The sequence below is a fragment of the Nannobrachium achirus genome (genome assembly GCF_963921795.1).
Source record: "Nannobrachium achirus genome assembly, chromosome: 6".
In the NCBI taxonomy this organism is placed as follows: Eukaryota; Metazoa; Chordata; class Actinopteri; order Myctophiformes; family Myctophidae; genus Nannobrachium; species Nannobrachium achirus.
The window spans coordinates 40,314,723-40,341,700 of NC_137815.1; the positions used below are offsets into that span (position 1 = coordinate 40,314,723).

General features: G+C 42.9%; 1 protein-coding gene across 1 annotated transcript in view; it reads right to left on the bottom strand.

Annotated features, from left to right (window-relative positions):
* nxph4 (neurexophilin 4) overlaps positions 1-14,973 on the bottom strand; it is a gene marked incomplete at both ends in the record, with an annotated part of 73,708 nt that extends 58,735 nt beyond the window's left edge. The window contains one exon of the mRNA XM_080728883.1: positions 14,920-14,973. Coding sequence (XP_080585009.1) covers positions 14,920-14,973 — 54 coding nt within the window. The remainder of the gene's footprint in view (positions 1-14,919) is intronic.
* Between the last annotated feature and the right edge of the window lie 12,005 nt (positions 14,974-26,978).

Genomic DNA, 26,978 nt, shown 5'->3' on the forward strand with positions numbered 1-26,978 from the left:
GGAGAGAGGTTGAGACAGACATACAGACAGACAAGAGGTTCCAGACAGACAGGCAGATAGACGAGTGAGAGTGTGAGACAGACAGACAGATAGGCCAGAGAGACAGATCGACAAGAGGGCATGTGAGACAGGGAGAGGCTAGCGATGGGGACATTTTTATTTACTGCTGCTCACATCTTGGAGATGACAGGGGACCTCGTCAAAGTAGAGCAGCGCGATCTAAAGTAGGGCTGACCAGCACTTCGCACCAAGCCTGCGTCCCTTCTCTTGCTTTATTTATTAACGCATGCAAAGGAGGACAACAACATCAACAAACAACAACAACAATGTCCCAGAGCAGAGACTCGCGAAAACTAGTAATTGAATATATTAGGACATTAACCACTTTCAACCTGCTGTCCCCATTTCTTAAATAAACTTCCCAGGAAATAGCAGATTTACAAGCTCATAACGCGCCGTGATACGCTGCGTTATGAGATTGTAAATCGGCTCGAGCTGTGCTGGATGATCGGCTTGACTTGCAGGTGATGCATTCACATTTGGCGTTTTATTGCGTGTCTGCCAACGTATATGGAAACTCAATCACGCCTCAGTCATATCGAAAAACATATCAGTTCGCTCAAACATACCGTCGTTGTCGGGGGGAAACCTCGTATCTCCAAGTTTCAAATTTGTACGTTCTTTCGCAAAGTAAAGCCCTGCTTCGTCATACAAGGCCGTCGCACAAAAGTAGTGAAAACAGCCGATCTACAAGCACACAACGCCTCGCACCGCGAGGCGTTGTGTGCTTGTAGATCGGCTGTTTTCACTGGTTTAAATCATTTTCAAAATGATGAATGCAAAATGAACGGTTTTTGGACATACAAGGTTTTCACCCGACAACGACGATACTTTGGCCCCTAGTCTGAGCTGGAGCCGACGTTATAGAAGAGAGAGAATGATGAACACAGGGAGCCCTCTCTCTCTCTCTCTCTCTCTCTCTCTCTCTCCTCCCCTCTCCTTCTCTCTCAGGGTGCAGTGATGGATGCCTGTCCTCTTGGCGGAGTGCGTTACAGGGCCATGACAAACCCGGCTATAATGTCCCCCTTATCGGTTCCAGCAAAGTGTTCATTTTCTCCATGATGCCATCGGGGTCAGTAATAGCTCACTGGTAATTGTGGCGTAATAAATAAGCTCTTTGTCTCGCCACCGCCTCGCTCATGACAACAGGGGGAAACCGTGGAACATGCATTTCTCCATTAGCGAGTGGTTGTTTGTGTGTGTATGTGTGTGCAGGGGTGTCGCACCAAATTCTGGGCCCTGAGTACAAGGATTCACTCACATTTTGTGCTTTAGCTATTGAAAAATAGCAGATCTACAAGCTTGTTGATCTGCTATTTTTGAAAAATCGTGAAATGTGTGCAAGTCTTTGAATATTTCAAATCCTTCTAAGGTTTTTTGAAAAAGCTGTGTTTCTATGTCAGTGGTGCTCAAATATTTTCATGTGAAGGACCCCCAAGATGATATGTATTTGGCCACGGACCCCATCTCAAAATATTTAGTACCAGGGACCCCCCAGATGTAAAACTTGAGTTACAAATGTTCACTTAAAAAATACACATATTCCAAGATTTGCACACATTTTCACGACTTTTCAAAAATAGCAGATCTACAAGCTCGCAGCGCGGCACTCGGTTGCCGTGCTGTGAGCTTGTATATCTGCTATTTTTCAATAGCTAAAGACAGGCCCCTCCACCTTGGGCCCTAGTAACTCAGTCCCACTTTTCCCCCCTTTGTGACACCCCTGTGTGTGTGTGTGTGTGTGTGTGTGTGTGTGTGTGTGTGTGTGTGTGTGTGTGTGTGTGTGTGTGTGTGTGTGTGTGTGTGTGTGTGTGTGTGTGTGTGTGTTTGTGCGTGCGCGCATGTGCGCATGGGGTATTATTACTCCCTTAGCCAATTCATTTCCACCCAGCATGCATTCCACGTATCTGACAGTACCATGATGAGGGTATGCGCAGCGCACCGCCTGTAATATTTTCAAATTGATTCCTTTTCAGACATTGTTGATTACTTAGACATTTTTGTGTGGCTTATTTTTTATTTTTTGTGTGCTCCCTCCCAACTTAACTGAGGGAACAATTTTGCGGGAGCCTGCTCCATGGAGACTAGCAGTGAGTCATACAACATACTGTACTGGTGGTACCACAGCCATAACGTCCAAACATTTATTGAGGCAGCCGGTAGATATGCATTAGAATGCTGTGTGTGTTTGTGAATGCTTTTGTGTGTGTGTGCGTCTGTGTATGCTCTGAGTTGAGCTCACGAACACATGCCCCGCTGCATGCATACACGTGTGTAGGGATGGGACGATATGAACATTTCATATCACGATTATTGTGACGAAAGAAATCGCGATTTACGATATTATCGCGATAATCAAAATCCATTATCCTAGGGCAGAACATTTGACAAAAAATAGCAGATCTACAAGCTCACAACACGTCGCGTTGCGACGCGTTGTGAGCTTGTAGATCGGCTATTTTTGGGCAAAGACATTTGACAGAGAGCGAAAAAAAGACTGTATCAAGTATGTATATTATGAATACCTTTTACCAAGAGGGTTTAAGTGGGTTTATGCAGCTCGGCAAATAAAAGGTGAATTGATGCCAGCGCATGACGGAGGACGACATCACGATAAATTAAATCTCCACGATACGATTATCGCAAGTGTTTTTTATCACGATAAACGATAATATGGCGTATCGTCCCATCCCTACACGTGTGTTGGTTTGTGAGCCCAGCTCACATACTGTAGACCAGGCGTGGTGCAGGTCTCTTGACCTCAACCTGCATTCTCACTCCTCACTGCTCTGCCCTGCGCCTCACTGGAGGAGAGAGAGGGGAGGGGGGAGAGATTCTACTATACACTGACACTGCCATCTGCTTTCCTTTTCCATTTTCCAATCATTTTTGTTGTTATCATGTTACTTTGCTGCTGTAATGTCCAAGAAGCTGAACAAAAATAATGTACCTGACTGTACACACACACACACACACACACACAGAGAGAGAGAGAGCGAGAGAAAGAGAAAGAGAAAGAGAGAGAGAGAGAAAGAGAGAGAGAACTGAACGCTGAACATATAAGGAAGAGAGAAGCAAATGTGAGCTACAGTCAAAGTACACAGCATGACTGAGTGATTAAAAAAACAACCTCTCACTCGGCGAGATGCTCTGCTTGATTCTCTCAATGAGAGACCGACAGATGGAAAGAGAACAGAGGCTGGGAATGGAAAATCACAATGGAAGGGGGGAAAAAAAGAAAACAAATAACTGCTTCGGTATTCACCTCCCCCCCTGTGTGTAAACATGACTCCTGCTTCTCCTGCTACATCTCCGTCACCTGCACTCTGCCTCCTCCACCAGACGAGCTGGCAGGTTGACAGTGAGAGAGGGGGGCTGCTGGACGGTGGCCCTGGCTGGCCAGCGTGCTGCTCACTCTCCTGGGGCCGCTGGCAGCAGCTGTCCATGGGCCCTCGTCTCTAGATTATTCTGGCAGAGACACGTACACAGGTCTTATTGGGGGATATGGAGCCCAGTGATCTCTCTCTCTCTCTCACTCACTCTCACTCTCTCTCTGGCCATGTTTCCACTGTGGCATAAGAACACATTTTCCGTGAACCTACAGACTTTTAAAAGGCCTGATCTGTGGTCAATACAAGTATAGGGTCTAGTACTGCTGACTCTTGAATCGTGTGACTGCGGACTCTGTTTACGTAGCGATTTATTGGTTTATTGGTTGAGGATTCTTTTGTTTTTTTCCAAGAAATCTACTGACTGAGAAGAGTACTAACCATGCAGCTAAGTGTTTACATGTTGTAAGTTGGAAGCTGTACAATTTTGGTCTGTAGGTTTGTCTTTCTGCCTACCTGCCTGTCTGTCTGTCAACTAGATCTGCTCTTGTCTTTAAAAACAAGGCACATCTGCTGTGTTGCAGCCTGCTTCTGAAAGCATCTGCTGGGAGATCGTTGGAAAGTGCTGGCTTTTAGACTTTGGTAAATAAGGTTCTGTGTCAGGGACATCCATCTTTAGGCCCACAGGCCGACAGACAGGCGGACGGACGGACGGACGGACGCCCACTCCTCTCTCATCTCTTCCTCACCATCTTTGTCGTCCTCACAGCTACCCTCCAACTAAGCCACAGCTCATTCCCCCACCGAGCGCACCTCTCCTCACCTATAGTCCTCATTCCCTCTGCCTCTATCTATCTCCCTCCAGGGGCACAGACCTGAGGTCAGTGTCAGCCAGGCTCTTACTGTAGAAGCACGCTGAGAAAGAAACAGCTTCATCTTTAAATGGAAAAGGCCTGACACCAATAGATCTTATTATCCAGGAGGCAGTCACCATGGCCATCTTTTTCCCTGTGCTTTGAAAGATAAATGAATTACAAATAAAACTTCTAGATAAGTTAACCGACGTGAAGTCTAGTAACCCTATTGTGGGCATGTCAAATCAAGCGAACATCCTGTAAGAATATGCAAATATTTGGGGTAAATAGCAGATCACACCGTGTCACATTTATTGTGACAAAAGAAATTGCGATTTACTCCATAATCCTGGGGCAGAACATTTGACAAAAAATAGCAGATCTACAAGCTCACAATGCGTCACAAGATGTTTGGTGTAGAGGGAGAAAATATACGCCCAGGGATACACCGTTGGGGGAAACCAGCCAATGAAGTATAGGGTTTGCCTAAGCTTATGAGTGCCACCACTAGATGGAGGCAACTCCTGCTGGGTGGCTGGTCTAAGCCAAGCCCCCAGAACCCTGGGGGCGCCCTGAAACCAAATGGACATGGTGGCCGTTTCGAGGTACTGCAATTGGGGCCAGAAACATGAACGCGCATCTAGGCTTCTTTGTATTAACGCGCGTTCATACCGGAAGTGCTCGTTCATGATTGCGCGTCCATGAAAACAAACTATGACGCAAAATGCGTCACAAAGGCCCCACTACGTCACGGTTTTACTACGCGGAAGGAGGGGTGAAAACACCTCATGCGCTGGGTGAGCAACTCAATGCAAGAGGACGGGCGGGGATGTCCTCTCTATTCTTATTATAACTCTATGGTCTAAGCCCCATAGACGAGCGCTGTAGCTGCGCAGGGTAGCAGCCATGCGCGATGACTTTCGTGCGTGTCATCACTATGCGCAGGAAGGCCTTGGCTTCCATTACCTCTATGCTAATGTTATTGTTAGAAGCAAAATCTTCGGCTATTTTGCTGCGAATAAAGGCTGTCCTCTTCCAGAAAAGCATAGATTCAGAGAAAATTGGCTTTAAAGTTGGTGGATTGCATTGGATTCAATGGTGGCGGCCGTCGGACCACCTACGGATTCAAGATGGGCTCACGGTAAGGACCAACGTTACAAAAACAACGCCGAACGCTAGAGCCGAACTAGTTTGGGATCGGCACCTGGGATTGGGTCGCTAGCCGACAAATTGAGCCGAACTAGTACGGGATTGGCACTGGAAGGGTTAGAAAAAGCTAAGGCAGAGTGCAGTAATTACAAACAAAAATGTCACTAAAAAATTTTAAATTGTTTCAACTGACTAGCCTGGCACGACCATCCCGAGCTACGTCATCACCAATGTGCTTCCTTCCGAAGTTTTATCTGAAATCAATGGCATCTCAGAACTTAAAAAAGAGCAACAGTTTGCACTTTTGGAATTTCTGTCTGGAAAAGACGTATTTGCTGTTCTGCCAACGATGGTTTGATGCGCTGGTGGCTACTGACTAGGCCTGTCAGTCAAGGTGAGTAACTACGTCATCGTAAGAGTCTGGCTGTTGTGAGGCTAACAACTGACCAGCCAAAGGAGATACAGGCATTTAAGCGATATTACACTGATTGTATATCTGTTCTTGAAGTAATTATTCATCCCCCAATATCATGAAGGCCAATTTGATATTTGGGATACACAAATAAGTAAAGAAAAGTGCAAAAACTGCACTCTGCCTTTGTAGGGCCTACTGCATGCTTAGACAAATAAATGAATTAGAAAACCTTGAGATAAATTAAGGATCGGTACTTCTCAATGTGGACAATGTGAATACATTCCTGTGTGGTCTGCAGTATCTGGGTAAATAGTTACATTACAAATGTCCAAAGATTTGAACAGTGGTGGAAAGTTCATTTACTCAAGTAATGCACAGTACATTACTTGAGTACTTTTCTTGAGCATTACAGTTTCTTTATACATCTACTCCACTACATCTACACCACTTTATTTGGCAGCTTTATTAGATTATAAAGAGTATTCATTATTATTTAACTAATAAATGGCGATATATTTTTATACAGTAGGTTAAGCTACCCAACAGCACATAAAAGTAATTCAAATCAGCCCTACCTTTACCAGCAGCAACATTAAAACAAACACATAAGTAACCAACAATACACAGGGAAGGCAAATTTGCACATTATAACCCCATCCCGGTCTTTTAGAGTAACATACAGACACATACAAAACAGATAAAGTACAAAACTATGGCACCACCTCTTTAATGACTGTCTATCAGTAGTGGAAAGTAACTACTTAAATCTATCTATACTATCTATCTAAATCTAACACATCCATTATTAATTTGATAAAAACAGCCTAGGGTTTGAGTCAAATATCTTAATACTTCTTCCACTACTAGATTTTAACAAGAAAGGTGCAATTCTGAGAAATTGTAAGTGTGGTTGCACTGACGCGAGTCACGAGGAGTCCGCTAGGAAAAAATGTGTACTGTTCCTGATGAATTCCGTCTTACCATTTGAGTACCTGAGATGAATAACAGTCTAAAGGTGGTTGCACACTGCTGCGTTTTTCGTTGCGAAATGCGTTTTTCAGGGCAAGGAGAGAGAGAGAGATAGAGAGAGCAAGGGACCGAGTGGTGCGCGAAACGGGCGGCAGTGTGCAAACGTGATTGACATAACGTGAGGTTGATTTTTTTATTTGCGTGCTCCGAAATTCACTCCGATATTCGGCTCGAAAAACGCAGCAGTGTGCAACCAGCTTTAGTCCATATTTGATTTTTTTTTATTATTCTTTGATTTACCAGACTGTAAACCACAAACTAGTCATTTTTTATCTGTTAAATTGTTAATGCACTCCCCCCTCACTTTGTTCAATTGTCTGTTTTAATGTTATCTGCTCCCTTTGTCTGCTGAATATTGCTTGTAAGGACTTATACTGTTGTTCTACAAACTGTTGAAGATATACTGTTTTTCCACTTTCCATAAGTATTATCATTATGTCTTATAATTCCTAATATATATGAGTTAAGTAAAACAATCTAATCCAACAAAATGAGGGGGGAGTGCATAATAATGCATACGAATTTAACGGATTAAAAACTTCTAGTTTGTGGTTTACAGTCTGGTAAATCAAAAATAAATATCTATATTCAAAAATTTAAAATATGTACTTAGACAGTTTTTCGTCTCAGGTACTCATTTATATTACATATTGTGATTGTCATGTGAAGCTTGACATTATAGTGCATTGTCCAATCAGAAAAGGAACAGAAAAAAATGTGTGGGTTTACAGAAAATGTTACAGAAAATTTCCATTAAACTCAATGGACTTTTGGGATTACAGAAAAAGGTTTAATATAAAAGGACAAAACTAGTCTGGTTGCAACCACAGCATCCACACTATAATGTTAGTGTGTACTGTACCTAGACAGAGTTTGAGACACTTTGTTGCTATACTCTCTTGAAGAGTCCGAACTGCATGCTCATTACTGTTATCTGTAGCTCCAACCTTCAGGATACTGGTTCACCACACACACACACGCACGCACGCGCACGCACATGCACACGCACACGCACACACACACACACACACACACACACACACACACACACACACACACACACACACACACACACAGACACCAACATATCAGACGTGACCTGGTGGCCCTCAACAGGCAAACATCACAGAAAGTACGAGAGCAGAATAGAATGTCAGCCAGCAAAAAGCCTCTTTCCTCCAGTGGAGGAGCTGTCCATGGTCCTGAACCTCATCATGGTTTCTTTAGAAGAATTTTAGTTACAAAAATAGCAAATCTACAAGCCCAATAGCTTTATAATAATAAAAAAGATTTAAATCATACATGCATTATTCCATAAATATTATTGTAGTGGTTCTCAAAGTGACGTCAAGGGACCCTCTGGGTTCCAAATGGACCCTTACAAGTCTGTAACTCTGAGAGTTATGGTGGTCCCTGACAGCTCTGATAGAACAGATTCCACTGGAAAGGGTTCCACATGTGATGGAACCGATTTCTGGTTCCTCAATGTCGGATCCCAACCCTATTGTGAGCTTGTAGATCGGATATTTCCGGTGCGCGACACCCACACGCAAACCAAGTATAAAACATTTCTCCCTGCCATAATATAACCATAATTTGAGCAATAATGCTCCTTTCCTTTACGTATATCCAACCTGTCAGTCAAACTGAGAGTGCACACAGGCTGTTTGCAGTTGGAATGTGGTTTGGCAGTTTAGCGTTCACTTTCTGTGCCAGCAGCATACGCCCATACCATAGCATTATCGCTGATCTTGCACATGTAGAAAAAAGGTTATGAATAGAACATACCTGAGGCAGTTTTTCTATATAGCTGATGATGTCACTCAAATGAAAATACAGAAAGGGTCTTAGCGGTAATTGAATTTCAAGAATTTCCAATTATGTTAATGAGAGTAATCCTATGGGTATCCCCATCGGCTGGACAATGGACATTAATGACAAAATTATCCCTGAGTCATGCAACGCCAACATACATCTCAGAACTTGTTTTACATTAGTCAAAAAATATTTGACAGCTTCATGCTTTTTAAATGAACTTTCCCTGTCCTGAAGGCTTATAGGAGGCCTGGTGATGTAAGTCGCCTATTCAGTGCACTAAGCAAGCAATGACTCATTTTCAAAGTAATGGATTTGTCAAAAAAAATGGGGCACAGGGCCGTCAAAAGGGAGGGTTGAGAAAACAAATTAAATAAAAATGAATCTTTGTTTAACCTTGTAGCACCATTTTTAAATCCATTAAAATTACTGTATGAAAATGTTCCCATTTTTTCCCCAAGTCAAAGAACGCTTTGATCTCTGGGAACATTGTCAGAGGCAATAGATAGCAGTAATATGATTGCTTCTGTCATCATGATTCAACAGATTACACATCTAATCGGTTTGCGAACAGAGAATATAATTTGCACAGATTACAAACCAAATTGTGGCTCCTGGTTGTGGAAACGGGGCTGTATGACAGTTCTGCCTGATTCATGATCAGTGCACTGAAAACAGGCGATGGACAAGCTCACGCCACATGTTGTGAGCTTGTACATCAGCTATATTCAGCATGTGACACATGGTCGTACAACGAAGTATATAGACTGGGGTTTATAGACAAGCCAGAGACACGCATAGAATGACTGGCTGACAAGCTGACAAAACTGACAGACTGACAGGCAGGCACGTTGACGGGGGAACTGGGAAGAAGAGCACTTGGCACAATCAGTGTTGGAAAAAAAACCATACAATCCTGCCATTGTGATGGCTAAGGTTATTCCCACAATGAAGTGTGTAGAAGCATGTGATTCACTCCGGCACAAAGCGTGACGTAAACATGTGTGTTAGTATAGCCCCCCGCCTCCCCCCCCCCCCCCTCCTGTATACATACAGTACATACATGTACTGTATGTGCATGTTCTCTCTGCTAGTGACAGTCAGCAGGGCCGCGCATCTAATTGTATTGAAATGCAAAGCTGTACAAATAAATAAATAAATAAATAAATAAAGGAAAAATAGGCCTGGATATAATGAAATTAAAGTGACTCAGTCCTTGTAATATCCCTAGGGTATATCGCTAGTTGTTTTATGGCAGAGATAAGAGGATTTTGCCAGGTTGTGATGTTGGCTAATGCTATTGTTTCTACAGGGAGCACAAAACTGAAATGCAGCTTTCTCACACATCGTTTGTTCTTGTGTGAATGATATCACCACACACAGCTGACTTGCACTTACGGTATGGACACCCTATATTAAATGTGGCGAAATGTGTTGTTTTCATACAAACATGAGAGCCAGTCTACCATTGCTTTGTTCAAACATATGCAGCGCACCAACATCAAATAAATCGTAGTGTTGACTCCAAAATTAGTCATTCATAATATTAACATCATCCCTTCTTCATCATTTCTGCGCACAACTTCAGTATAATTCCTGTGTTCACTTAATAGGTAGGCCTATGCTCTAGTCTAGACTACACAACTAAAAGACATGCAGAGAAGGTTTGTTTTGTGCAAAGAAAGCATGTCACCCCCTCCCCACCACCTCATTCTGCCTTCTCAATGTTAAATCACCTTTTCACCCTTTTACATATTTGATTCCTTCGACTTGTATTAACCCCAACAGCATTTTATCCCCATCCAATCAGTGACAACCACTCATTTGTTAGCCCTACACAATACGCTGTCTTAAAATAAAGACAACAAGAGAAAACAAATAAATACATAGCAATATGTGTTCAGAATGGAACACCATTAAACCGCGTGGTGGCTGATATATAATCCAATGCCAGCCCAACCCCAGTACTTGAACTGAGAGTTCCACTCCCATGTGGTTGACGAGTGGCTCCACTTTCACCAGCGGTGAAATGATTTGCATTCAATCTTCAAAAGAAACGTAGCTGTTATTACCTGCCACAATAGAGCCTAACCCCAATCTGCCAGCAGCAACGGGATGCTATCCCCCCCACACACCTTTTTTCTTCTTTTTTTTATCACACCCTAATCACAGCCATCAAATTCTGTGTAGGGAGAGAGCACTGCCCACACCAGGCCACTAAGCATGCCTGGTAGCCAATCTGTTAAAAAGCTATTCCTTACCTATCCACCTCCTGGATTTAACTTAAAGTTAAATTACACTTGTACACACTGTGGGTTACAAATGGACACATTATTAGGATTTTACTGTTGTGTAAATTCCCAGCAAAACACAAAGTGGTTTTGGTGCTTAAATCATGTGATGTTGTTCTGTCAGAAAGACTTTCTTTTACATGTCAGCAGCGCGTTGTTTTAAGCCATGTAAAAATAGCATATAAAAGCTACAGTGCTGTCATTATAACCCTCTGTGATGTTTGATGTTTGGTGTCAGATTTGTTTTTACAGCTTTGTTTACGGATAATGAGGTATTTCTACTCATTTAGCTGAGAGACAAAGAACAGATAATGTGATAAATGAAACAACATAATAGTGGATGGCGACGACCGAGAGAAAACAAGAGACGAAGGTGGAGTCAGAGTTGGAAGGAGAAAGCTGTGTGGTCTAGTAGGGAAGAGACAATATGAAAATGTCAGATCACGATTATTGTGACAAAAGAAATCGCGATTTACGATATTATCGCGATAATCAAAATTCATTATCCTGGGGCAGAACATTTGCCAAAAAAATAGCCGATCTACTAGCTCACAACGCGTCACAACGTGACGCGTTGTGAGCTTGTAGATTGGCTATTCTTTGGCAAAGACATTTGATAGAGAGTGAAAAAAAAGATTGAGTAGGTATCTTATAAGTTACTTATACCAATTATAGAGGGTGTCAGTGGTACCAGATATGCAGCTCAGCAAATAAAAGGTGAATTTATCCCAGTGCATGATGGAGGACGACATCACGATAAATTAAATCTTCACAATACGATTATCGTGAGTGTTTTTTATCACGATAAACGATAATATCGCGTATCGTCCCATCCCTATGGTCTAGTACCAATCTGGGAACAGCGCTACAGAGGACGAGGGTGGTTTTGGGTGAAATGTGCAACATTCTCATTTATCTGAGGGTCACTGAGAAATAATAAGCACGCATGGGCATAGGTCGGGCAACCTCTTCTGTTGTGTAATACGCAAAGGAAGGGTTAGGGTTAGGGTTAGGGTGACATCTGCTGCCTGTGCCATATGTCAACTATATATACTGAACTAACTAAATTGCTGCTGAAGTGTAAAAGCAGGTCTTTCTGACACAGGCTCGGCTGCAGGATGAAATGACTGAGGGGGCAGTTGAAAATGGTGAGGGGGCACATCTAATTTTTATATAATATAAAACAATATATATTTTGTTGTTGTCGAGTGGAAACCTTCTACAGTATGTCCAATACCGTTGGTTTTGTATTTGTCATTTTAAAATGTATTTATGCGAGGTGTTGTGTGCTTGTAGATCTGCTATTTTCACTAGTTTTGTGCTATAGTCTTGGAAGATAAAGCAGGGCTTTAGGGCTGTCACGATATGACATTTTACATGACGATTAATTGTCACGCAAATAATTGGCGATTAACGATTTAATTGTGTTTTTGTCGTTGATAATTACATTTCTGTTTGGCTTTTAGGCTTTGAAGTTGTACATGGTAGATATGACACATAACCTAAATATACAAAGAAATTACTGACATATTTGACAACTTACTACTTAAAACATAACATGCGACGCGTTGTGAGCTTGTAGATCGGCTATTTCCACTATTTTTTAATTTCTTAAAAATATATGAACATTTTTCAACATGAAAACGATTATGACGATTATGTCAAATAATCACGATTATGTCAAATAATCACGATTAGACGATTATGTAATAATTGTGACAGCCCTACAGGGCTTTACTTTACGATAAAACGTAGAAATTTGAAACTCGGAGATACAAGGTTTCTGCCCGATAGTGACGATATAAAACTTAAACTAGGGGGCAGGATTTGCAACTGAGGGTGAAAGGCCCCCTCTGGCACCCCCATGGCGCCGGGCCTGTTCTGACAGAACAATATCACTTCATTCAAGCAACAGAACCACCGTGTGTTTTGCTGGGGCAGTAAAATCCTTTTATTAATTTATCCATTTTAACTTCAAGCGTTCACAAATGTAAGTAAACCCTCTCTGAGTTAAACCATCTTTCGGAGTTAAATTCAGGTGATGGATAGGTAAGGAACTTCCGTCTAACTGATTGGCTAACACGTACTGTAGGCTTAGAGGCCTAAGTGTTGATGTTGGCAATACTTTATTACTGTGGTTCTCAACCAGTGGTCCCCAGCTAAATGATGGAGAGTTGGTAACCAAATGGACCCTTGAGTGTAAAATGAAACCAATTGTTCCATTTGGTTTCATTTTGCGCTCTCAAGAGTTAAATTATTGTTAAACATCTGCATTACTTCATTCAGTCTACAGCTCTACACAATTATGTGTCTACACACAATGTAGAAGAATTGTTATTTCGATCAATGTTTGCCTGTTATCTCTCCTATGGTACCACGCCAATCAATACAGCATGGAACTGTGGACAAAATCATATCCAACGATGACAACATATTTAATGTTTTGAGTCTGAGAGGCTAAAATCTCATCAAATAGTGATCAGTGGCTCAAAAGCTGAATGAATAATGGAACCTTGATATGAAAAGCGTTAAAAACCACTGCATTATTAGCTTGAAATTAACAACATTTTTGATGGCGACAACTATTTTCATTCATCTCTGGTTTGCAGGCGACACACACCTCCTCCTTTTCGGGGGCCTTGTGGAGTTGTGGTTGAAGGAACACTGAGGATTTGGGGCTACAGAACGTGGACAGCTAAATGTCAAGTCATTCTCAGCAGACCGTGAAACCACCGAGTGACCAAACCTTGGGTTTAATGGTGGCATTAAATGTGCTATACTATACAGATTAAAGTCCCACCTCCTGTCCCCATAAAGCGGCAAACTGTGAGCCAAGCAAACAACTCTTTAGAGTGTGCTTTTTTTTTTAGTGCAGCGTTCATTCGTTGTTAAAGCGCACGCGCATGTCCGTCCGCACGCACACACACACATACACGTCCGTCCGCACGCACACACACACACACACACACACACACACACACACACGTACGCACGCACACACACACAATCAGATGTTTGTCTGCAAACAACACACACACACACACACACACACACACACACACACACACACACACACACACACACACATAGGGCATCTCATAGTACATGGGTATGTGTGCGCATACACCACACACACACTCACTCACACGCACACGCGCACGCACGCACACGCACACGCGCACACACACACACACACACACACACACACACACACACACGTGTATTAATAATGTGTGTGTCACATCGCACACAGAGAGAAAGAGAGAGAGAGAGAGAGAGAGAGAGAGAGAGAGAGAGAGAGAGAGAGAGAGAGAGAGAGAGAGCGAGCGAGCAGTAGAACCAAACTAAGCTGCAAACTCTTTGCTAAGCGATGCTGAGATAATAAAACAAGCCACGGGCGTGTTTAACTTCTGAAGAAAAATTAGAGGAAGTTGCTGCGAGCGCACATAGATAAATAGATAAGGGGCTGTTTAAGTGGGGGTAAGGGGAACTACTCAGGCAGATACATCCCTCTGCTCAGTTATGGAAAAATATATCACATGGCAAAACTCCAACTTAGGACAGACATAAATTATAGTAGGCTATACCGTTATGTTGCTTTACACAACGCGTTCGCAGTTCTTTGGTCACATAATAATAACTTTGAACCAAGTTCCATATTGAACACGTAGTTTTATGGAGATTCATGGAGACAATATGGCATAATAAAACGACTATAAAAATAATGCCCATGTAACTACATTAACTCCCTACTGAATAATATAATCATGGTAATAAAGAATAGGTAGTAGCCTATATATTTTATGTTATCCAAAAAGCAACACTTTTTTTCTTTTGAATCAAAATGAGACACTCGTTTTTCGCGACTCTCGACAAACTGCACCTTCGGCAGCTCATAACTCTGACTGTCATTCGTCATTATAAGGCAAGGCATATTACTTTTTATAAAGGAGAACGGGAGTTTTAAAAAAACCTACCTTGCGTAGAATCCACTGGCAGAGGATAGCTATGGTCCAACCGAATACCTTCATTTCACCTTCCTGACAAGGGACCACCCTGACAAAAAACTACGATTCTCCTTGGCTGAACATATAAAAGACAGAAATACACGTCGCGGAATCCAAGGAATCCAAGAGTCGGACGACACGTAAAAAAATAAAAAGACGCCAAAAAGTTGTATGTTGTTATTCTTAGACAATGTCACAGTGTTTCGAGACAAACTTTGGGCTGTCGGTTCAGTGTCTCCGGTCCTCATGTGGCACTGATGGCACATCCATTGTTTTGTCCGCTCATGCTGCGAGGAGGAGAACTTGAAGTTGCAGAGGAGGCATGCAGTGCTGCACCTTCTGCAGGTGGAGGTAAAGGTGAAGATCAATGGTCAGTGCATCTTCTGTTGTAACCTTCACTGCATGAGTGGTTGTTTAAAAAAAAAGATGGGCAGTTTTGGAGTTGCTTATGCGATCTGCTTGCGCTTCTCTTTTTTGCCCCAATGATTCTCACTCTCTCTCTCTCTCTCTCTCTCTCTCTCTCTCTCTCTCACATTCACTCACTCTCTTCCACCCCCCTCCTCTCGGCTCTCTCTCTCTACTTCTCCCTATCTCCCCTCTCTCTCTCTCTCTCTCTCTCTCTCTGTGCGCGTAAATGTGCACTCGCCCGGCAGCAAGGCTTTAGTCGCGCAGCTGAAGTCAAGTCATCTTTATTTTATGTATTTTTATTTTTTATGTTTTTGTTGCTTTTTTCTAGTCGTGTTCATTTTGACAGTAAATTAGGCTACTCTCAGAGACTGTGCTGCTGAAGGGGGGAGTTGCGATCGTCGGCTATTTCTGATATTTAAACTCTTTTTTTTTAAAAGATTTGTTTTTGGTCTTTTATGCCTTTATTGATAGGACAGTACACTGACAGGAAATGGGGGGAGAGATGGGGAGTGACATATGCGGCAAAGAAAGGTCGTCCGGATCGGGAATCGAACCGGCGACGCCGCCAGGCATCCATGTCTGTGTGGCAATGCCTAAAGGGGTAGTCCTATGCGCCCGGACCAGTAGTTCAGCGGGCGCCCAAACTCGACATATTAATATGATGTCAATTGTTTCATTTGAACCAGGTTCTCTCGAATGGCCACAGCGAGAATAATAACAGAGTTCAGAGAACTTTTCTGTTATTCATTCAGATCCCTCCTCAGGCTAAAGTCAGAGCAGATGTTTCATTGTCATTGCGAGCAGTCAACTGATACAACATAACACTGTGGCAGCGTGTGACAGAATAACCACACTTTCCTCTGGTCAGGACATTTTTAATTAGAAAAATTACTCGCCGTTCTGGGAACTATAATGTCCACACTCTTTGAGGTGCAGATAGGCCTATTATATTATCACATTTTTAAATGCAAATGAATAAGTAAAAGTTTGAAATTCTCTTCAAATATGCCATTTCGAACTCTACACTAGGCATTTATTACTGATATGCAGGGACGTGCTGGGCCCCTGATTCAGCCCGGGAAAAAGAGTTGGAGAGGCCCTCATTGCACGCTAGAGAGAGATCTCTCTTTATAGCGCTGCTGCTACTCAAAGATTTGTGACAAAGTGACAAGCCAGTGGGCCAATTACATGAGTTATATTTCGTCGTTTTCGGGTGGCAACCTTGAATGTCCAAAACCGTTTGTTTTGTATTTATCATTTTAAAAATGTTTTTTTTAACGCGAGGCGTTGTGTGCTTGTAGATCTGCTGTTTTCACTACTTTTGTGCAAACAGTTTAATTTTTTCCTAATGGCCGGCCTGGACCGGCCGGGAATGAACCGGCCGTTCGGGAGTTGTCCCGCTTTTCCCAATGGCCAGCACGTCCCTGCTGATATGTGACTCTGTGAGTGATGACACTTTCTTTGTGACAAATTAAACCCAGCCTACAGAATTAATCCAAAGTAACTAGGCTAGTTTTAAAATAAACATCGAGTCCCCCTTTAAATATTGGTCACAGAAATTACTAACTTCTCAGAAAAACACATTTTGAAATATTAATGTTGCGTGGATATATGGGGGCAATGTGGCCTCACATTTCTCCCTGTTGGCCAGGCCCAGCTGTTGCCTTCTTGATTGTGCCACCTTTTTAATATGATCTGATCTGGAAGCAGTGATTGCTTGTCTGGTAAGCTGTCTGTTGATGTCTGCCTGCCTGACTTACTGACTAATTAACTGAAGTCTGGCTGATTATTTGACTGTTATGCCTGCCTGCGTAGAGAATTTCTTTTGTGTGTTTCTGAAGTATTTCTTCATAGCAAAGTCCATTAGGCTATTCATGGGTGGCTCCACAGGGGGGCATTGGGGGGCAATGCCCACCCAGATTAGACGTTATGCCCCCCAGTAAAGATTGGCCATTAGTACCCTATACCCCACCATTATTTTATGTTTTACGGGTGTTAATTATATGTTCTTTTTATGTTCTTTGTGATTATTATAAATATACCTTTTCAAATGAATGAATAGTTTAATGAAAATGCTATAATAAAAGGTAGCCTACACTGGCAATTCTTGTGTTGTTGTGCATGCAGCACGGGAAATTCAAATAATTTCAGTGTGAAAACCTATAATGGACATTACTAGTTTGGCTCAAAAGTTGTTGCTATATAGGGGTGTGTTGAAAAATAAAGTGCCCCCTTTGGAAAATTGAAGGCCCCCCTGCTGATTATTCCCTGGAACCGCCACAGAGGCTAGTTATGTGGCATTCACTCTGAGCCAACGCAGACACTTTCTGTATGTAAATGGGCGGACCCGGAGTAGCTCTCCGGGAGTCTCCAGCCAATAGCATGTGTTCTCCTCCCCCACCCCCCTCTGCTCCTCTGCTCAGCGCAAAGAACACTGCTGCGTCATGACGTCAACATATTCGGTGCGGTGCTCTCTGCACTCTGATTGGTTAGGGAAATTCTACACTTCCTACAACAGTGATAACGCGATCGTCCAGGCTTCTTTTTCTTCCGATCACCAAAAGAAGCAAAAAGAAGCCTGGGTTTCCGAGGCTATGTGGCATTTGAGCCACAGACCACCATTTGATGAGATTTAGCCTCTCTGACCTAAAACTTTGAATATTTTGTTAAAGGTAGGGTAAGTGATTTCATTTAATTCAAATAATAACAAAATGGATCTATATTGGGACTTCAGCCTTATCCCCTGTGAGAAGCAAAAAGCAGTTTCAGTTGCTCCACCAAAACGGTTGGGTGACAGGTTTTCCTCCAATCAGGATAGAGTGGGGGCTTCCTCCAATCATGGTCGAGTGGGGGCGGGCCTTAAGCGCACCAAGGCCTTGATCATGAATGCAATGAATGGAGGAAGTCCCCCGCCTGTCACCTACATGAAAAAAAAATGAAACTTAAAATCACTTACCCTACCTTTAAGGATCAGATTTTGGCCACATGCCATATTGATGTGGTACTGTATGAGAGACAACAAACATTGACCAAATAAAAAAAATCTATATTCTCTAATTGTGAAGACTTCTTGTTATATGTATGTTAAACAATAATTTTACTCTTGAGAGTTAAAGATCTAATAAGGGTTCATTTGGTTACCAACTATCCATCATTTAGCTGGGGACCACCTGGAACCCCTGCAAGGACCACTGGTGGTCCACGAACCACTGGTTGAAAACCACTGCTGTGAAATAACTGTCCTCCTGCAGGCTTTCTGACATTCTGTTTACTTGTCTGCATTCTTTACTGTCTATCTGTCTGCCTCCTTACTGCCTGTCTGAGTCTTTGCCTATACTTGATTGTCTTTTTGACAGTGTTAAATGTTGAATGTGTGAGAGTTCTGTATGTGTGTACACTACAGTACTTGACTGCAGGCGGTCCGTGGCTTTGCTGTCTCTCTGTCTCTCAACATCCCATCAGCCTCTTCCTTTAACCACCTGCCATTGCTTCTGGCTATGAGCTTATCTCATGAGACACTTCTTTTGAATTCCATAATAATGTAAACACACCCACTCTCTGACTGTGACTCATTACTCCTGTGACCTTACAAAAGCCAAGTGTGCATATCATTTCTGGTGGATACAGAACATACCATTTCATCTGTATATGGGCATGTTATCATGCATGGTAGAATGGATGCCAACTTTCCTCACATTATAATGTGTCTGTCACGTGATGAAAATGCTTCTACAGAGACAGAGCCAGTTTACGGGGACTTCGGGCCAAAGAACACATCACACTGTCAGGCTCAGAGATAGATGGCGTAGGTCATCCTCGGAGCAGTGCCACCCTGTTTTCTGACAGCCAGTCACAGATGGAGGGGAGTGCCCATGTAGAATGAGTTGATTTGTGTTTATATGAGATTCTATATAATATATATTAGCAATCTGTTGCCACACACACAAATCTGTTGCCACACACACACTGACTGGCCTGTCAGTGTGTTTTCATCATGCATTCTGGGCTCTCAGCAGCTCAGAATGCGAGAATGGCACTGCACTGCCCCCATGCGAGGCAAAGAGTCACTGCGCATAGTCATAGAGAGAAACCTGACAACCAAGAAGAATGCTTGTGCTGTCTTTTGGTATCTGTTAACAAGGAGGGGTGATCTGAGAAGGACGCACGCACGCACGCACGCACGCACGCACGCACGCACGCACGCACGCACACACGCACACACGCACACACACACAGTAGGATATCTGGGCATGGTAGACATTGCAAGCCTTTTATTAGAATTTGTGGTAGGTCTGCACATGAGCCAGGAGCACAAGAATGTTTTAATGAGTTTGAGGAACAGAGGAGTCAGAATGTTCTGTAACTGATCCGTTCAAAGCTATAACTGCCAAAGAGAAAAGTCCATTTAAGAAGTAATTTCTTTGTGTGTAGGCCATAATCAAAAGCATAATGCAAAAAAGCTTACAGCTTGTTTACATTTACAGTCATTAGTATGAGGTGTGTGTGTGTGATGTCATGTTGTGTGGTGCTGTTGGGACCATGAAATGTATAGAGTTCATGATGTGAACAAGTCTCTGAGTGAATGCATGGGTGTACCTGCTACTCAATGTGTATAAAGTGTGTGTGTGTGTGTGTGTGTGTGTGTGTGTGTGTGTGTGTGTGTGTGTGTGTGTGTGTGTGTGTACCTTAATTTAAAATCAAATGTACTATTGTCACTATAAACAGTGTACAACACCAGGATTTAAAACCACTTGCCCATGCATCCCTATACCAGGGGCAAAGAATTGGCGAAAATAGCAGATCTACAAGCTTACGAGTCATATGTGGCCGAAGCTTTTTAGTGTAGAGCCCTTTGGGAATCTGGTCAACTAAGCACAGGATAGGGCCCATGGGAACCCAGTCAACAACCCATTGCAGGGTTAAGTGGGTTAACAAAAAGCTCATTTCCATCTGTAGTCCCTATTGAAGCATTTCTTCTTCTTGTCCATGTTTGTTAGTAGAACATTATGGGTGTTTATAATCTGTGTAATGTATGTCTACTTCATGCTGAGACCATGTCTGTCAAACACAGCAGCTCTCCAAGCGTGTGCCCATTCTCCCCACCAATCAGTGTTGCCAAGTCTGCTGCTTATTATAAGCGACTTTGGGCTTGTTTTCCTGTAAAATCGCCTGTAAATAATGGATGTTGCGGGTTGTGTTTTTCTGGGCTCTAAAATGTAGTTATTTGGACTTGCTTCAGTTTAATAACTTAACCCTATATACATCGGCTGTTTGAAAACAGGCGATCTACAAGTTCACAATGCATCACAATGTAATGCACTGTGAGCTTGTAGATCTGCTATTTTCAAAAAATCTCTGAAGAAATCTGGATTTAAAAACACAAATCTTGTATGGGAGTTACTGGCACAAAATATTTTCAGATGGGGGTCTGTGGTCAAATACAAATGAACTTTTAACAAACTTGGTTTGAGCACCGCTGCTCTAAAACAACATTAAATAATGAAGTTTGACTGACCTGCCCTAGTAGTCGCTTATTTTGGGTCTTGTTTTCATAGACCCGGTTGCTTGTTTCTCGCAAAAACTGGCAACCCTGCCACCAACCCCCACCATCAGGGTGTTGCCGTTGTGAGTGTAATTTCTGATCCACATTGGAAGCGGCAGGTGAATTTCGCCCCAGCTGTTCCCCTTCTCTGTTCCACTTAGTAATGGCCCTCTTGTTCCGAGTAACTCCATTGCTTCATGGTTAAAGTAAATGAATGAACATGCTCCGGGAGAGAGCCGAGCGCGACCACTTTCACAAATATCATCCTCGCATCATTCACCATGGCCTCCACTTTCAACCTCTCCTCCTCCCTCTCCCAAACCCGAACGTCCCACACAAGTCTCATTCATGAATCACGTCGTCACACAAAATATTGGATAAGCAATTTGACAGTATGCATGTGTTTATGGCGGGTGGAAATATAATATAGGACTATATTTTTTATCTCTGCTTCTGGTCAAACTGACTTAAATACATGTAATTCCTTTTGGGAAATGTAGATTGTTTGATATTTATGTTTGATAAAATCACAATAAAAAACCTAGAACAGTGGAATAGGGAAATAGAGTTTGAACGACAGATAGTGCAACTTTGAGGTTCAAGAGTTATAAGGCAAAACGTGTAGTGATGAGGCCTGTTTGAAAGATTTGGGGTGGTGGTTCCTCCTTGACTGGGAGTGTGTGTGTGCAAAGTGTCAGACCATTCGGAAGCATTGTTTTTAGTTTTCAAATCAAACCCTCAATAATATTTTGACATCTTCTGCTCGGGGGGAGGCAGGCCACAGCGGAGGACCAGGGATGTTGGGAAGCGAGGTGCAGAGAGAAAGGAGGACGTTGAGGGGGGGAAATAATTGGGGAGCAGTAGGAGGAGTTATAGAGTTGAGTAAGAAGTAAGAGTAGAGTAAGAAAATAGAGTTGGATAACGAGAATGAGGGGAGGTGCAAAAGAACAGGGAGGTGAGAAAGTGGAGGACAGCAGCAGGAGATGATGGTGACGATGGTGGTGGGCCAGGTGGTGAAAGAGGAGGAGTTATGGTGTGTTTTCTCGCACCTTAATTAACTAACGTCCATAGCATATCACGTACAGTATACTATACATCTGCTGCTATGCTCACACAACTATATATCTTACCTCAGGAACAGTATGTGTAAATATTAGGGGTGTAACGATATAGTAACTGTATCGAAATATCGTTTTTAACTTAAAAAAGTATATCAAAATGAAAACAGCTAAAATCGAATCGTATTGTTTTCTTTTGTATCGTATCGAATCGGCAGTGCAAAGAATCCATTGTATCGATACTACCTACTTGGGCATTGTATTTAGCATTTTTAAGAAGAAAAATGTAAAAGGAGGGGTTTAATTACTTTTCCTTTCCATATAGCTACACTGGTCTATCGATAAATGTGTGTAATCTCTGTGTTCATGTCAAGGTGCAGGTTTGTCAATATAAAATGTCCATGTATTTGGCAGATAATCACTGTGTTTACATATTTACATCCATAATAATACATGTTTCCCTTAAAAATCTGCACTATCCACACCTTTCACACAGATTTAATGACTTTGCTAAATAGTAACTATATCGATTTTAAATCATTGAATCGAATCGTATCGTATCGCCATGAATGAACCAATATCGTCCATGTATCGTATCGTCAACCATGTATCGTGATATGTATCGAATCGCTATTAAAATGTATCGTTACACCCCTAGTAAATATGTCACCTAGATCATTTGTTTTGTTTTCGTTGATTGATCTCTTCCCCCTCGCCCCCTCCCTGCTTCTTCTTCCCTTTCTTTTTTTTTATGGAAATAAAACGAATTTCACCCACTTTATTACTTCTGTAAACCTGTGATGTGACAATGTAGCTGATTGTGATTCTGGAGGGGCAGGAGGAGGTGGAGCAGCAGTGGTGTGATGTTGAGCGTTATACGAACCATTTCAGACTGACAATAACAACAGCGAATGTTCCGATCCACATTAACCACTAAAATGATGTCCTTGAGTGCGGGGAATTGCTTTGGGTTGAAACTGTTTCCGGTTTGGTAGTTCCGGCCAAAGTGTAGTCCGTCTGATGAAAATGACGTAGGCGGTTTCCGCTCCCGACCGGATCAGAAACCGAAAATTGGAAGTGATCCCAGGCTAGATTATACTAGGAGGAAGATCTTTTTTCAAAAAAACTGTATAGAAAGTGTTAAAATTATCTTTTTATGTGGCCACACCCACCTGTTCATTAAGTACCTACGTATATGTGTTTTTCACCTTGTTGTATGATAATAAGGGGAGGGGATGATTTTAGTGGTGTATTTCGATCAGGCCTTTTGACTCAGAGGATTTCAGTTTCAGGAAGAAACAAAAAAAGAAAAACCACATAGGGAAGACATATTTGCATATTATAACCACACCCGGGGGTCTATTAGAGCAATGCTAACTCCATAGACACATACAAAACAGAAAAAGTACAAAACTATGGCACCACCGCTTTAAGCTACATACACGGCATCCTACGACAAATAGCGGAAATATCCGATCTACAAGGTCACAACATCGATCAGACGTGTCCATGGATTTTCGCTCGTCTCCCAGCAACACGAGAGCAACTGGATGAAAGCATCCATAAAGAGGAGTAAGGTGCACGACAAGGAGGAGAAGAGGAGGAAAGAGTTAAAGAGGATTATGTTGAAGAGGACGAGGAGGAAAGAGTTAAAGGCGGGGGAGGAGCAGTACACCAGTAAATCACCTTGACAAGGTCAACTTGAAACATCTGTAATTACACCTAGCCAATCTGAGTCCTCACTGCAACACACACACACACACACGCACGCACGCACGCACGCACGCACGCACGCACGCACGCACGCACGGACGCACGCACACGCTCACGCACACACACACACACACACACACACACACACACACGCACACGCACACACGCACACGCACACACGCAAATGCACACACACAAGACCCCACAAACAAACACACACGCACCTAGAGTATATGGCGCAAAGATAATTGTGAACACACACATCTATGATGACACTGGGGGCGTCAATGGGGCGTCGATGGGGCGCGTGCCGCAGCATGCGCTTTGATGCCTGGCAGTGGGTCCAGGCAGGGCCCGGTGGACCCTTGCTGCATGTCAGTCGCTTAGTCTCTTCCTGTTTCCTGTCAATCTCCACTGTGCTGTCATCAGAAAAGCTCCCCCCTAAATGTCTTAAAAGAAGAAAAGAGACAACGTTTGGAGATGATCGGTCCTGCGGTTTGCAAGATTAGCTCTGGACACCATTCAATTCAATTCAAAGGAGCTTTATTGGCATGAGAAAACATACGTTTACAATGCCAAAGCAAGTGTCACACACACACACACACACACACACACACACACACACACACACACACACACACACACACACACACACACACACACACACACACACACACACACACACACACACACACACACAGTACGAGAGCAGAATAGAATGTCAGCCAGCAAAAAGCCTCTTTCCTCTAGTGGAGGAACTGTCCGTGGTGCGGAACCTCCTCTTGGGTTCTCTTTGGACTGAGTTATATTGGTTGCACGTGGGTGTCACAGTCACACACTGGAAATAGCTGATCTACAACCTTCTTAGGACATGATGTCTAGACCAGTGGTTCTCAACCTTTCCAGGCTGTGACCCCCCACCTTGATAAGTACTTGGAATGTAAATGTTGTGAAAATAGCAGATCTACAAGCTCACAACGCCTCGCGTTGTGAGGCATTGTGCATGAGCTTGTTGGCTATTTTCGTCTTTCTTATATAATTGGACAATTTGGCCATTGTTTGACCAATTTTTATAGCATAGTTTTTTTGATTACTTTTGAATGCAGTACTGGTCTTTTATTCCTTTTCCTTTAGGCATTAAAAAGGTCTTAAAAGTCCTTAAAGTGTGACTTCAGTGTCATCTGGGGACTTCAGTGTGACTGCAGTGTCATCTGGGGACCCCTGACCCCCAGGTTGAGAACCACTGGTCTAGACAACTGCAGAGCACCATAATAACCAATGGTTGACTAAAATCCTCCCACATTACCATAATCCTGCATGTACCAGAGGACAGCATGCTTTGTCTTGTTGACAAAGTACAACATGCGTTATGTTGCACTTTAGAGAATTCATTTCCAAGTGCAGCAAAACAGAAATGCACAGGAAATACATAATGACCCACCATGCCCATCATTTTCTGTAACGCATGGACTCTGATTCTTCAAGAATCGGATGTCAGCCATTAAGAAAACCCAAGGGTGAGGGAGAGAGAGAGTGAAAGAAAGGAAAATATTTAAAAAGTAAGAATAGTGACAGATTGCTTGCATGTTCTGTACCTGAACTCGTCATACTGCATGAGGAGCTCAGGTAATATAGAATTATCGCGCACGTACACACACACACACACACACACACACACACACACACACACACACACACACACACACACACACACACACACACACACACACACACACACACACACACACACACACACACACACACACACACACACACACACACACACACACATCCCAGGGTGACTCATTCAGGGGCCACGGTACACATTTTGGTACGAGGTCACCTGCCACTAATGGGGGCCTTTTGTCTGTGGAAATAGTCATTTCACCTTGTAGTCTAGAGGCATCTCTGCACTGATACGAAATCCCGTCATTTGTTTTCCTTTTTGATCGATTTTAGAATGAAGAACCTGGGGAAATGAGGGACGAGGGAGGGAGGGAGGGAGGCAGGATGAGAGTGGCAGAGGAGGGGGAATGTGTGCGTGCCTGTTGCAGGTGTCAGGCTCACACCATTGTCATTCAAATGTTTTGTTGCGGGAGAGGGAATTGGAAAGGAGAATGGGAGATGAGCGCTAATGGGGAGCAGAGGGAGGAGTGGAATAATTGGATTTGATTATGTCTGTCTGTCAGAACACGGCGGTATGTAATAGGTTATACGCCGCTGGATGTTTCCCTTCTGATGGTGGCACGTGCAGCGCCATGTTGTCTCTGTGAAGTTGGTCCAACAAGAGGAGCTTAACCACTGCAGTACTACTGGTACATCATAATAGTCGTAGGCGTGCAGAGAAGGGAAGCCACGTTGAAAGTGGTTGATGGGTTCATTGTAAACGTAGAACAAAACAGTTTCTCGACCAACCATTCTATAAGTGTCTGAGCGTCCCTGAGTGTAAGACACTGTTCCCCAGGTGTTGTACTAGTCCTAATATTTAGGATGGGCTAAATGAACTTGGACTAAATGGACTTATTCTGTTTCATGCCCAGGTATACAACTCAATACGGGTGTCTTTCAAAATTGGCCTGGTAAAACATGTGTTTATTGTGATTTATTTTATTGTGTATCAGATTAGTTTTAATATCTCACTGTACCGCATGCTATTTACATTTCTGACTAATAAAGTATTCAATCAATCAATCTATACACAAATACATGTAAATGCACTCATTAACAAGCACAAACGCACGCACACATAACGCACGCACTATGCACAATAGACTAGACAAATTTACATACACACAGAGTCATTCAAACAACAAAGCAACCAGGGAGAGGCTGGATATAAAGGCTCCTTTAAACAATAACAGTAAATTACCAAAAATAATCTGGCAGACGTGAACGACATCAGGCCTGTCAATGTTCTGCATCTCCCCATCTGTCTCATGCTCTCTCTCTCTCTCTCTCTCTCTCACACACACACACACACACACACACACACACACACACACACACACACACACACACACACACACACACACACACACACACACACACACACACACACACACACACACACACACACACACACACACACACACACACTTGCAACCGTATGTGCTCTCTCTCTCTCTCAAGCACATGCACGCACGCCTTATTAAGATTCATATCCCAAAAAGGTGACTTCTCAGTCGAGCATGGTGACAACACCACCTCTCTCCCTCCCTCTCTCCACCACCACCTCCTCCTCACATGCACAATATCCCCCCCCCCCCCTCCCTGCTGCATGCTGCCTGAAGGCACAGGCAGTGACAGGT